We start from the raw sequence: 13,676 nt of genomic DNA, 5'->3' as shown, positions 1-13,676 counted from the left end.
CTGCCCCTGCGTCCTCTCTACTGCCCCCGCATCACGTCTACTGCCCATGCATCACGTCTACTGCCCCTGCATCACCTCTACTGCCCCCGCGTCCTCTCTACTGCCCCTGCGTCACCTCTACTGCCCCTGCGTCACCTCTACTGCCACTGCGTCACCTCTACTGCCCCCATGTCCTCTCTACTGCCCCTGCATCACCTCTACTGCCCCTGCATCACGTCTACTGCCCCCATGTCCCCTCTACTGCCCCCATGTCCCCTCTACTGCCCCCACGTCCTCTCTACTGCCCCTGCTTCACATCTACTGCCCCTGCATCACCTCTACTGCCCCTGCGTCCTCTTTACTGCCCACGCGACACCTCTACTGCCCCTGCGTCCTCTCTACTGCCCCCGCATCACCTCTACTGCCCCTGCATCACGTCTACTGCCCCCGCATCACCTCTACTGCCCCCATGTCACCTCTACTGCCCCTGCGTCCTCTCTACTGCCCTTGTGTCCACTCTCCTGTGCTCTGTGTGTTTTGTGCATTTAGTGTGTTTGTGGTTTTGTGTGTTTGTGGTCTGGTGTTTGGTGTAGTGTGTGTGTGGTGTTGTGTTTGTGGTGTAGTGTGTGTGTGTTTGTGGCTTTGTGTGTATGTGGTCTGGTGTTTGGTGTTGTGTGTGTGTGTGTGTGTGTTTGTGGTGTAGTTTGTGTGTGTTTGTGGCTTTGTGTGTTTGTGATGTTGTACAGGCTCATTTCACAAGTTGAAGCTCCAGAAAAAAATCCACCATCTTTGTTGTGGAAAAAAGTAATGGATGATTTTCTCTGTTCTTTTCCTTCTATTCATCTCTCTCACTTTCTCACTCCCCTTTCCTTCTGATTCTGTTTCACTGTCCCTCTGTCCCCTTTCATCTTCCCCTTTCTGTTTGTCTTCCTCCTCTCCCTCTCTGTCCCTCCTCCTCTCCCTCTCTACCCCCCCTCCTCTCTCTCTCTGTCCTCCTCTCCCTCTCTATCCCCCTCCTCTCCCTCTCTGTCCCCCCCTCCTCTCCCTCTCTATCCCCCCCTCCTCTCCCTCTCTATCCCCCTCCTCCTGTCCCTCTCTATCCCCCTCCTCCCCCCTCCCTCTGTCCCTCCTCCTCTCCCTCTCTACCCCCCTCCTCTCTCTCTCTCTCTCCCCGTCCTCCTCTCCCTCTCTATCCCCCTCCTCCTCTCCCTCTCTATCCCCCCTCCTCTCCCTCTCTATCCACCTCCTCCTCTCCCTCTCTATCCCCCCCTCCTCTCTCTCTCTCTCCCTCCCTTGCTCTGCCTGTCCCAGGTGGCCCATGCTAAGATCCACAGTCTGGAGGAGAGTGTGGAAGGCCTGCAGGGCAGTGAGGGCCGGCTGCAGCAGGAGGTTCAGTCCCTGCAGCAGGAGCGCGCCTGGCTGCTGGACACTGTGGCCTCCCTCCGGGCACAGCTGCCCCAAACCCCGAGCCCCCACACGGGACCCCCCACGGGACCCCTCACACACCAGGACCAGCGCTCCCCACACTGATTTCAGGGACAGGGGTCTGCTGTGCCCAGCCCATGGTACCTCCCGTCCCAGTGACGATGCTGGGGGCGTGGTTTGTGTCACATGACCCAAAGACCTGATGAGAGCCGTCACTGGAGTGCTGTCACCCCCCCCCCCCCCAGCCCTGACCTGAGCCCCACACACATCGGGCTGGCATGGAGTTTGAGAAGAGAGGGGGGAGGGGAGGGGGAGGGGTTTGAGGAGAGAGGAGGGACCGAGGGGGTGGGGTTTCAGGTATTATCATTAAGTCATGCAGTGAGGTGCAGTATTGTGGGGGGGGGGCAGAAATGCAGGGGGATGCAGTATTGTGGGGGGGGGGGGGGCAGAAATGCAGGGGGATGCAGTATTTTGGGGGGCGGGGGCAGAAATGCAGGAGGATGCAGTATTGTGGGGGGGGGCTCTCTTGCCTGTGCTGAGGTCTGCAGCTCTGTTCCCCCGTGGGGGGGGTAATGATAATGTCTGCTTTTTAGAGCAACCAAAGAATGTGCCGACTGCACTCTGGCTGTGGGGCGTAGATTCATTTTGTGCATCTGCTGAGGAACACATGACGCTTCTGCTTGGAGCGCCTGCGTGTGTCCGCACACGCGTGTGCTGGGTGAACCCCGGTGAATGGCGCACTTTGGGGGGGTGAAGCGCCCTGTGTCACGCGGAGTCTGTCACTGTGACCCAAATCTGTCGCCACATTGGGTGCTGTTAGGGGCGGGGCTCTGCATTTACTGTTTTAAACTTCAAGCACAGCTGTCAATCATGAGAGACTGCGAATGTGATCCAGATTACGTGTGCCGGCGGGTGTGGGTGTGTGCGTGCGTGTGTGTGTGTGTGTGTGTGTGTGTGCGTGTGTGTGTGTGCGTGCCAGCGTGTGTGTGTGTGCGTGTGTGCGTGCGAGCGTGTGTGTGTGTGTGTGTGCGTGCCAGCCAGCGCGCGCGCGCGCGTGTGTGTGTGTGTGTGCGTGCCTGTGCGTGTGTGTGTGCGTGCGTGCATGTGCGTGTGCGTGCGTGTGTGTGCGTGTGTGTGCGTGCCAGCGCGCACGTGTGTGTGTGTGTGTGTGTGTGTGTGTGTGTGTGTGTGCGTGCCAGTGAGTGTGTGTGTGTGTGCGTGCCAGTGTGTGTGCGTGTGTGTGCGCGTGTGTGTGTGTGTGTGTGCGTGTGTGTGCGTGTGTGTGTGTGTGTGCGTGCCAGCGTGTGTGTGTGTGTGTGTGTGTGTGCGTGCCTGTGCGTGTGTGTGTGTGTGTGTGTGTGTGTGTGCATGCCAGTGCGTGTGTGTGTGTTTGTGTGTGTGCCTGTGTTTGTCTTCCACACTGTGCTTTAAGTTTCCTTTCTGAAGTGTGACTCTTTGTACCATGGCACATGTTCATTTTAATAATTATTATTGTTATCATTTGCATAAACATGCCTTTCATATCTGTTGAGTAAAGTCACAGTAGAGATTTAGCTCTCCTTGTTTTTCATGTTTGTGTTGCTCTCTCTTCCTGAAGGGTCATTTTGTCAGGCTGCCGGTCCACCATTTTGAACATTGTGCAGGTGCCTTTGTATACCTCTCAAAAAGACAGTGAAATCAATGAATACAAACTCCCTGTACAAATATTATTTGAACATGTAAAATGCCTTTACAATTCTGCCCAGTTAACAAACTGACCTTTCCTGCCAAGATTACACTGCAACCTCAGATTTAATTTTATACATGATTTTGTGAGGTAAGCTACTTCATATTTTTAGAGCCAAGAGAAGCACTAAGGTTTGTTTTGACTTTCAGGGGAACACACACCAACCCTCATCACACACCTATTCTCATCACACACCTACTCTCATCTCACACCAACCCTCATCACACACCTATTCTCATCACACACCTACTCTCATCTCACACCAACCCTCATCACACACCTACTCTCACACTCTCTTCACACACCTACTCTCATCACACACCAACCCTCATCACACACCTACTCTCACACTCTCATCACACACCAGGGGCGACATAGCTCAGGAGGTAAGACCGATTGTCTGGCAGTCGGAGGGTTGCCGGTTCAAACCCCGCCCTGGGCGTGTCGAAGTGTCCTTGTGCAAGACACCTAACCCCTAATCCCTAACTGCTCTGGCGAATGAGAGGCATCAATTGTAAAGCGCTTTGGATAAAAGCGCTATATAAACGCAGTCCATTTACCATTTACCATTTACCACCTACTGCCATCACACACCAACCCTCATCTCACATCTACACTCATCACACATTACATTACAGGCATTTGGCAGACGCTCTACTCACAGACCTACTCTCACACTCATCACACACCTACTCACACACTCATCACACACCTACTCACACTCATCACACACCTACTCTCACACTCATCACACACCTACTCACACACTCATCACACACCTACTCTCACACTCATCACACACCTACTCACACTCATCACACACCTACTCACACTCATCACACACCTACTCACACACTCATCACACACCTACTCACACACTCATCACACACCTACTCACACTCATCACACACCTACTGCCATCACACACCAACCCTCATCTCACACCAGCTCTGGCTGTGGATGTAAATGACTGTAGAGGGAGTAGAGAAGTGTAAGTCTTGTCTTTCTTCCCGCACATCCAGTTACGGGGGGTGGACTGCCATGGTGCCATTCTTCAGTTACATACCCAGCCGAATAAATAGCCAGCATTTGTATTAAATGAAGATGTAAATCACTTGGAATCCACCAAAGACAACCACCAACATATTACAGCAATAATGATCTTGCTTTTGTGTGAAAACCTCTGCTGCTCTTTCTGATCTACCTGTTTCAACACCTGATGTAACAGACAGACTGGCAGAAATACTGCCATTGACATGTGCCTCTGGCCATGTTTGAGCTTGTGGATTCAGGCCCATCCGTCTTCACAAGGTGTGGGTGTGGGGAAGGTTTGGCAAGATCTTCCTTCCTGATATGAGCATTGTTGAGATGTTTATAGTCGTGGAGAGGCGCCAGCGTGTTTTATCTCCTGTTCTCTGTTTGCGTTTCTTCCATCTTCACTGGAAGCTGACACCGTTAGTGCGATTGCAGTTTTATTTTCTTATCGTGTTTTTGTGTGAAAGATTATTTCTGTATTTTATAATAAAAATGCTTTATGGGGGTGATCAGATTTTGACTTGGTGAGTAAAACAAAACAGAACCTTTGTGAGCAACACAACCGGTCAGTAATATGTTTGTTCCTGTGGACTTCATTTGATATTATAGTATTTACAGAAAGCACCAGATGTGTCCCTTTATGTAATATTACCTGCGGAGAGCAAACAGGAGGGGCCAGAGAAATATTTTGTGACATAAATGAAAATAGTAGACAGCGCTCTAATTGGTCACAGGGCTGTGGAGCGCCTCCTTAATGTGAGCACCTCCTTAATGTGAGCGCCTCCTCAATGAGCGCCTCCTTAATGAGCACCTCCTTAATGTGAGCGCCTCCTTAATGAGCGCCTCCTCAATGTGAGCGCCTCCTTAATGTGAGCGCCTCCTTAATGTGAGCGCCTCCTTAATGAGCGCCTCATCAATGTGAGCGCCTCCTTAATGTGAGCGCCTCCTTAATGTGAGCACCTCCTTAATGAGCGCCTCCGTAATGTGAGCGCCTCCTTAATGTGAGCGCCTCCGTAATGTGAGCGCCTCCTTAATGAGCGCCTCCTTAATGTGAGCACCTCCTCAATGTGAGCGCCTCCTTAATGTGAGCGCCTCCTTAATGAGCGCCTCCTCAATGAGCGCCTCCTTAATGTGAGCGCCTCCTTAATGTGAGCGCCTCCGTAATGTGAGCGCCTCCGTAATGTGAGCGCCTCCTTAATGTGAGCACCTCCTTAATGAGCGCCTCCTTAATGTGAGCACCTCCTCAATGTGAGCACCTCCTTAATGAGCGCCTCCGTAATGTGAGCGCCTCCTTAATGAGCACCTCCTTAATGTGAGCGCCTCCTTAATGTCCGTTTTTTTTTTTTTATCTTAATTTTTTTCTTTGGTTGTGCAGAGAGTGGTTGGGTTGGGTCCAATGACAGAACCCTAGCCATTCTCCATTCTTGGTGTGTGTAGTATCACTGTATCCAAACCCCATCGCCACACCTTCAAATGCTGTAGATGTGCCAAGTTTCAGATCGGGCACCAGGACCTGTCCTCCTGACTCCAGTGCCTGATGGAGGTGCTCTTTGGTTGAACTTTTTTGGTGCTGCAGAGTTCTCAAATCTCAGTTTCCCTGAAACTGAAAGGTTCTGAGCAATGGGCCTTTGTGATTAAAGAGTCTCGACTTACAAATTTCTGTCACGCCCAAAGGTTCTTAAATGTTTCTGCTGACACATCTCTTCAAGTCAGTCCAGCGATACAAATTTGTTTTCTTCAGAACTGTCATCTTGATGGGAATCCAGATTGGGGGGGTGAGGACATGTAGGTGCATCTGTGAGCCGGGTGCAGTTTGTGCAGCGCTGAGTGTTAGGCTCTGCGGGGCTGAACAAGGCCATGAGCTCAGCAGGCTGAGCTCCAGTGCTCACGCATGGCTTTTTAAACGTTGTTAGGGCTGTCCACACATCCCGATAAAATCAGGGTCTGTTTTTTTTTTTTGGGGGGCGGGGGGTCTGGATAGCTGGCAGTGTGGAGCCAGACTGCAGGTCATATGCACTGCCGTTGGGTACCCACCCCCCACCCCCACATGCTGAATAACATCGCCTCATCCAGACTGACTGCCAAGCCACAGTTAAGAGTTTGGGGCGGGTTGGGGGGGGAGGGAGGGGGCAGGGAGTTCAGTGCAGTTTGTTCTGATCTTCCGACACAGGAAATTTAACCCTGGTTTTCTATTGTCTGTCCTTCACTGTAACTCCACCCACTGCGGATTGTGTGTCTCTCTTTTTAAATTCTCTGGAACTGACTGTTGTCCATCTTCTTCCTGGAAGAAATGTTTTTGAAAACTGTATGCGGTTGAAGCGAGATGTATCTTAAAAAGGAGATTACCTTTGTTTACCCCCTAGACAATGGCATGAGTGAGGGAAACCCGCGCTGTGGCGGGTTGTAGATTACAGTATGGCACGTGAGGTTGCTTGTGTGTGTACTGTGTAACACACTGTATATAGTGTGTGTGTATAATGTGTACAGTGAGTACGTGTGATGTGTGCTGTGTGTATACTGTGTAGTGTGTTTATAGTGTTTGCTGTGTGTGCGTATGTATGTACTGTGAGTGTGTGCTGTGTATAGTGTATTGTGTGTGTGTGCTGTGTATAGTGTATTCAGTGAGTGTGTGTACAGTTTGCGCATAGTGTGTAATGTTTGTATAGTTTGTCCAGTGTGTGTGTGTATAGTGTAATGTGTGTACAGTTTGTCCAGTGTGTGTGTATACAGTGAGTGTGTGTATAGTGTAATGTGTGTACAGTGTGCCCAGTGTGTGTGTGTATAGTGTAATGTGTGAACAGTGTGTGTGTACTGTAATGTGTGTGTATAGTGTAATGTGTGTACAGTGTGTGTGTACTGTAATGTGTGTACAGTGTGTGTGTACTGTAAGGTGTGTGTGTATAGTGTAATCTGTTCACAGTGTGTGTAGTGTAATGTGTGTACAGTGTGTGTAGTGTAATGTGTGTGTGTGTATAGTGTAATGTGTTTACAGTGTGTGTGTAGTGTAATGTGTGTACAGTGTGTGTATAGTGTAATGTGTGTACAGTGTGTGTGTAGTGTAATGTGTGTGTGTGTGTATAGTGTAATGTGTGTACAGTGTGTCTGTAGTGTAATGTGTGTACAGTGTGTGTGCAGTGTAATGTGTGTGTGTGTGTGTGTAGTGTGTATAGTGTAATGTGTGTACAGTGTGTGTGTAGTGTAATGTGTGTGTGTGTGTATAGTGTAATGTGTGTACAGTGTGTGTGTACTAAAGTGTGTGTGTGTGTGTGTATGTAGTGTACAGTGTGTGTTGTATTGTAATGTGTGTGTGTGTGTGTGTGTGTGTGTAGTGTAATGTGTGTGTGTGTGTGTGTATAGTGTAATGTGTGTACAGTGTGTGTGTACTGTAATGTGTGTGTGTGTGTATAGTGTAATGTATGTATGTATAGTGTAATGTGTGTACAGTGTGTGTGTAGTGTAATGTGTGTACAGTGTGTGTGTACTGTAATGTGTGTGTGTGTAGTGTGTATAGTGTAATGTGTGTGTGTGTGTGTGTAGTGTGTATAGTGTAATGTGTGTACAGTGTGTGTGTACTGTAATGTGTGTGTGTGTGTGTGTGTGTGTAGTGTAATGTGTGTGTGTGTGTGTAGTGTAATGTGTGTACAGTGTGTGTGTACTGTAATGTGTGTGTGTGTGTATAGTATGTGTGTGTGTGTATAGTGTAATGTGTGTACAGTGTGTGTGTAGTGTAATGTGTGTGTGTAGTGTTATGTGTGTGTGTGTATAGTGTAATGTGTGTACAGTGTGTGTGTAGTGTAATGTGTGTACAGTGTGTGTGTAGTGTAGTGTGTGTACTGTGAGTGTGCTTCTGAAGGCTGAGGGCCTGAAGGAGAGCAGCATGCAAGTGAGAATGGAGGGGGGGCTGGCGGAGGGGTTGGGAGGGGTCCTGAAACAAACGGATGTGCTGACAAAACATACCAGGCACACCCAGAATGTGGCGCCTGGCCCCCTCCCACCCCCGCCCGGCCCCCTCCCACCCCCGCCCAACTCTGACTAATCGGCGGCAGTGGAGGCCGTAACCCTCGCCCTGTGAACTGCACCCCCATGTCTGCCCCTCTGCACCAGCGATCAATCCCTCACTCACACCGGGCTCAGAGCCAAAATGGCTCCTAGTCCCTCACACTGAACACTGGGCTCAGAGCCAAAATGGCTCCCAGTCCCTCACACGGAACACTGGGCTCAGAGCCAAAATGGCTCCCAGTCCCTCACACTGAACCCTGGGCTCAGAGCCAAAATGGCTCCCAGGAGACACCAACGCCTGGTTTACCTGAAGCAGTGCTTTTACTGTAGACCAGCTTTTACTGTAAGAGTGTGCATGTGCATTTGCTTGTGAGTGTGTGTGCGTGTATGTGTGTGTGAATGTGTCCACATTTACTTGTGCATGTATGTGCCCACGTGTTAGTCAGAGTGACACCATTGCAGACAGTATAGTAAACCTGAATTCCTTGTTGATACCTTGCTGATGTGATTATAATGGCCTGCACCTCCGTAGGGTTGATACTGGGAGTGAGCTGGAAAATGGAAACGCAGCAGTGTTCCTGCGGTGAAGGGTTCTGGGGGTTCCCTAAAGGTGTCAGGTGCATTTTTCTGCCATGGCTGGGGTGCTCAGACCCATTGATGGACAGGTGGATGTTAGTTGTGACACTGCGGAATGATCATCTCCCCATGTTAAAGCGCACCTTCCCTAGCGGGTCGGTTGGGGGGATTCTGAGCGATGGGGCCCATCTGCAGAGCACAAGGAGGCGCTCAGCACTTTGAGGAGCCTGGAGCATGTTGGCCATGTGCACTGGCCTTGTCTGCACCCAGATCAGAAGCCCGTCCAGCTTTATGGGATATTCCAGAACAACGCCTGAGTCGGCACTTTCCACTCCCGTCAGCTCTGTGAGTTGATCATATTTCTCGTGGGGGAGTGGAGTCATCTCCTTCCTGTTCAACTCCAGACACTGCTGCAATAATGTGAGCTCTGGCAGAAGCGTCCGGCGTGGAGCTGGAGCCTCACAGGGTTCTGTTAGCTGGAATAATGTGAGTTCTGGGTGAGTGTTGGGTACAGGGCTATGTGTGGCAGGGCTGTGTGTGGCAGAATGTTGGGTACAGCACTGGTACAGCAGAGCTGTGTGTGGCAGAGTGTTGGATACAGTGCTGGTGCAGCAGGACTGTGTGGCAGGGCTGTGTGTGGCAGAGTGTTGGGTACAGCGCTGGTGCAGCAGGGCTGTGTGTGGCGGAGTGTTTGGTACAGCGCTGGTGCAGCAGGGCTGTGTGTGGCAGAGTGTTGGGTACAGTGCTGGTGCGGCAGGGCTGTGTGTGGCGGAGTGTTGGGTACAGCGCTGGTGCAGCAGGGCTGCGTGTGGCAGTGTTGGGTACAGTGCTGGTGCAGCAGGGCTGTGTGTGGCAGTGTTGGGTACAGTGCTGGTGCAGCATGGCTGTGTGTGGCAGTGTTGGGTACAGTGCTGGTGCAGCAGGGCTGTGTGTGGCAGTGTTGGGTACAGTGCTGGTGCAGCATGGCTGTGTGTGGCAGTGTTGGGTACAGTGCTGGTGCAGCAGGGCTGTGTGTGGCGGAGTGTTGGGTACAGTGCTGGTACAGCAGGGCTGTGTGTGGTGGAGTGTTGGGTACAGTGCTGGTGCAGCAGAGCTTTGTGTGGCGGAGTGTTGGGTTTAGTGCTGGTGCAGCTGGGCTGTGTGTGGTGGAGTGTTTGGTACAGCGCTGGTGCAGCAGGGCTGTGTGTGGCAGAGTGTTGGGTATAGCGCTGGTGTAGCAGGGCTGTGTGTGGCAGTGTTGGGTACAGCGCTGATGCAGCAGGGCTGTTTGTGGCAGAGTGTTGGGTACATCGCTGTGTGGCAGGGCTGTGTGTGGCAGAGTGTTGGGTACAGCACTGGTGTAGCAGGGCTGCATGTGGCAGAGTGTTGGGTACATCGCTGGTGCGACTAATCACTCAAAGGAAACAATTCACGCATGAGGGCAAATAACAGCTTCTGTTATGAAAGGTAATTTACTGCCTCAACTTCCTCATTCGCTGTGTTTTAACATGTACTAACAGAACACTGTGGCCAGTAATGAGCTGATTTAAGTATGATCACAAAAAATAAGCGAGACAAGTAATGAAGTTCAACTGAGTTCAGTCTAAGGTGTTATTTCTGATTTGTTTATTTGCACTGGTGCCGAGCATCGCCCCACCCACCCCACCCCCCCCATATAACAGACAGCATTAGCAGACACACCCGTCTGATGAACGACCACAGAAACACAGCAGCATGCAAATTAGGGCCAGGGTGGGACCGGCATGCACGCAGATGATTGGTTGGTCATCCTGGCTTTACTTGTGCATCGCGTGCGGTTTCTGCATCTCCCAAGACTCTGTCCCCAGGCGGCTGATCCAGGGTCAGCCAGTCTGCCAAATTTGGGGAGAACGGCGGTATTGGCTGTGCCGTGGGGCAGGGCTGGGGGGGCAGGGCTGGGAGGCGGGAATCACTCTGCAGTTCCAGGACATGGCGGCCAGTTCAAAGGAACAGTTCAGAGGTCAGAAATGTATGCACTGTTTTCAAAGCCCCCCATACAAAATGACTGAAGCAATCCTCTGTTTCACTACACGCCGATGTCAGCTGATGATTGCCTTCGGAAGATCCGTCAATATCACATCTTTGATTGACACTCATTGAGACGGTGAAAGGAAAGTAAAAATTGGGTCATATTTTAATGGGAATGCGGTTGTTCTTGTGAAATAGAGAAAGAAAAGTTTGTTTAGGTGCATATTAATATATTTTTTATTTTTTGTAGACAACTAGTACAATATTAAATGCAATGATGAATCATTGAGAGCTGTGATCTGTTTGCTCAGAGAGAGCTGTGATCTGTTTGCTCAGTGAGAGCTGTGATCTGTTTGCTCAGTGAGAGCTGTGATCTGTTTGCTCAGTTAGAGCTGTGATCTGTTTGCTCAGAGTTGTGATCTGTTTGCTCAGTTAGAACTGTGATCTGTTTGCTCAGAGCTGTGATCTGTTTGCACAGTTAGAGCTGTGATCTGTTTGCTTAGTTAGAGCTGTGATCTGTTTGCTTAGTTAGAGCTGTGAGATTCAGGGTATTATTTAGCATTTATTCGATCGGTCATGTATCTTAGAATAATTATGTAAAATGCATGTTCCATTGAATCTTATAATTATTCTTAATTCTAAAAAAGATGCCAATGAACATGACCACTTGGAAAAGAGTTTATTTGAGAGACTCTTAAGCCGCGTTTCCACCAAAAGTACCCGGAACTACTTTTCAAGGAACTAAAAGGTTCCTTCAGCCCATGGTTGTCTGCGTTTCCACCGCGGTCTAAAGTCCCGCGAAGATTAGGCCATCAGTCCATCTGTCCTATGATTTCTTCTGTAACCCCATACTACCACCGAAGTAGCCTACATTTTCTAATAACCGGGACAGTCCGGAGGGGGTTATTCCACTTATATACAACGGGCTAACAACAATGACTGTATATGGTTACTTTTGTATTTATTGATTTTTATCGATTTAATCACCTGGAATTGAAGTATTCTTCTGCAGCCGTTTGGGCATATTTTACCGTTGTCAAGCAAAACTGTCGTTGGTAGTTGAACTTGGACCGTTGTTATGCAACAAATAGGATATAACAGGCCAATAGTCAGATTGTAACTGTTTTATATATCCTCTCAAACACATTCATTATGTTTTTATGCGAACATTCACTTTCATGTCTTGACATCTGAGGCGACAGAATGCATTCACATTTCCAATATAACTGGCAACAACAGCAGAAAACATGCACACGTTGTAAACAATTTGCTGTTTGATTACTTTCTCATCGTCAATTCCATACAGGCTAATCGCAAAATGACAAGAATAGAACGAAAACTCGGACTTGCGTGAAAATTTTAATTAGCAGTGGTACAGCCACCGTTTGCTTTCCTTCGAAGTTACTGCTAGCCGAGCAGCGTAAGTGTGCCCTCCAGATGCGAACCATGCACCATAAATTAGTCCATAGTCTTCCTGGACTTTTTGTGGAATTGAAGAATGGCAGAGTAAAATTACGGCAGTCTGAAAAAGCTAAAGGGATGATTACTAGAATTAACCTGTTATTTTACCCTGACAAAAAGTGCGGAAGGTGATTTCCAATTTGCTTTTACTGTAGGCTATCACCAATGTGAATTACGCAGAACTACCGCATACCTCACATAACTGTATCAAACGTTTTGAGTCAATTACAACGGGCTAACAAAGAAAATCCGGAAGAAAATATTCAGCAACCGAATTAATCCGTTTGAATGTTTTGGTACGTAATATGATGTCCCAGCACGAATGCTTAGCATTTTATAAAACGAATACTAAAGCAAGAAAAGAACAGAAGAGCACATGTTATAATTCCAAGACGTTGGCAGGCTATAACCAAAACTAGGCTACTGTGCTGCATAACATACAAGTTTGATTTTAAGTTATTATGAAAATAAATCGGTTTGCGGCTGCAAATTTTTAAACATGGCGGCTGAAATAAAAAAAATAACACTGCAAGTAGTCGACCAATCAGAAATTTTCAGTGCTTGCGCCCCACCCCAAAGGTTCCTGTACTTTTGGAAAGTACTACCCCCCGAGCAGGAACCTTTTTGGGGGTAAAATAAAGCCCCTGGAACTAAGGCCCTAGTTCCTGCGGTGGAAACGCACTGAGTTCCTCAAAAGGTTCCTAGTTCCGGGGTAAAGTTCCTGCGGTGGAAACGCGGCTTTAGTGGATTTATGAAGGCTGTGTGTGTTCAACTAAATGTCTTTTTTACCACTTTGGTTTCTGTTGAAGATGATTCATTTTTAGACCAAACAGAACTGGCTGTATTGCCCTCACAGGTGGAAACTCCGGCACAAATCGTGGGTCCCCAGGGCCTCCACACCCCACCCCCCCTCCCTCAGCCCCCCCCCCCCCCCCCTCCTCACTGCGCTCTCCACCGTGGCGGGAAGCTCTTCTGATGGCGTGGTCGCTATTGTTGCAGCGAGGCGAGGCTGGGGTGATTGATCTCCTGTCCCAGATTCCCCCCCAGGTACCCTCCAGCGCCCCCCCCCCCCCCGCCCGGCACACAGGTGTCTTTGCCCCTGGGGCTGCGGTGAAGGCAGGCTGAGGTGCAGTATTCTCTTATAGTCAAATGAGTTAGTGAGCTGTGCACGTATGACACATCTATGCAAACCCCACATGTTTCTGTGATCTTTAACCGTTCCTGTTCATCTGAAGGATTTATAAAGGATTTCCTTGCAAATTTTTTTATGTTAAGATTGGTTAATTGTTCTGGATCTGATGGAGGTAGATCCAGAAGAATTAACTGATCATAACAGAGAGAAGGGATGGGGACAGATCGGGAAGAATTAAGCACGAATGGTGTAGCTTGATCAGAATGGAGGGCCTGTACCAGTGTGTTTGGCTGTGGGGTTGGAGTGAGCTCAGTCTTACCCATGGCTGTTGCATTTACAGCACATGCAGTCTAGCCA

The 13,676-nt window shown here is 49.3% G+C and overlaps 1 protein-coding gene and 1 long non-coding RNA gene across 9 annotated transcripts in view; one reads left to right on the top strand and one right to left on the bottom strand.

Moving 5' to 3' along the window:
* The window catches only part of tbc1d1 (TBC1 (tre-2/USP6, BUB2, cdc16) domain family, member 1), a 60,113-nt gene extending 57,038 nt beyond the window's left edge, over positions 1-3,075 (top strand). For all 6 annotated transcript variants that reach the window (XM_064334451.1, XM_064334452.1, XM_064334453.1 and 3 more), the window contains one exon: positions 1,291-3,075. In XM_064334451.1, the coding sequence (XP_064190521.1) occupies positions 1,291-1,509 (219 nt within the window). In that variant the 3' untranslated portion in view covers positions 1,510-3,075. The remainder of the gene's footprint in view (positions 1-1,290) is intronic.
* Positions 3,076-3,342: 267 nt separating this feature from the next.
* Positions 3,343-4,178, bottom strand: LOC135254384 (uncharacterized). 3 transcript variants are annotated; one of them, XR_010329860.1, is made up of 3 exons: positions 4,042-4,178; positions 3,708-3,741; positions 3,343-3,469 (listed from the first exon to the last, which is right to left on the bottom strand). It is a non-coding gene; the product is annotated as an uncharacterized LOC135254384 (long non-coding RNA). The 3 variants fall into 3 exon arrangements; XR_010329862.1 differs by having other exon boundaries at positions 4,008-4,145; XR_010329861.1 differs by having other exon boundaries at positions 3,708-3,842; positions 3,998-4,098.
* Positions 4,179-13,676: the final 9,498 nt, after the last annotated feature.

The sequence above is a fragment of the Anguilla rostrata genome, chromosome 5, assembly GCF_018555375.3.
Source record: "Anguilla rostrata isolate EN2019 chromosome 5, ASM1855537v3, whole genome shotgun sequence".
Lineage (NCBI taxonomy): Eukaryota > Metazoa > Chordata > Actinopteri > Anguilliformes > Anguillidae > Anguilla > Anguilla rostrata.
The sequence above is the reverse complement of the archived record's forward strand: the minus strand, read 5'-3'. Positions and strand labels throughout refer to the sequence as shown.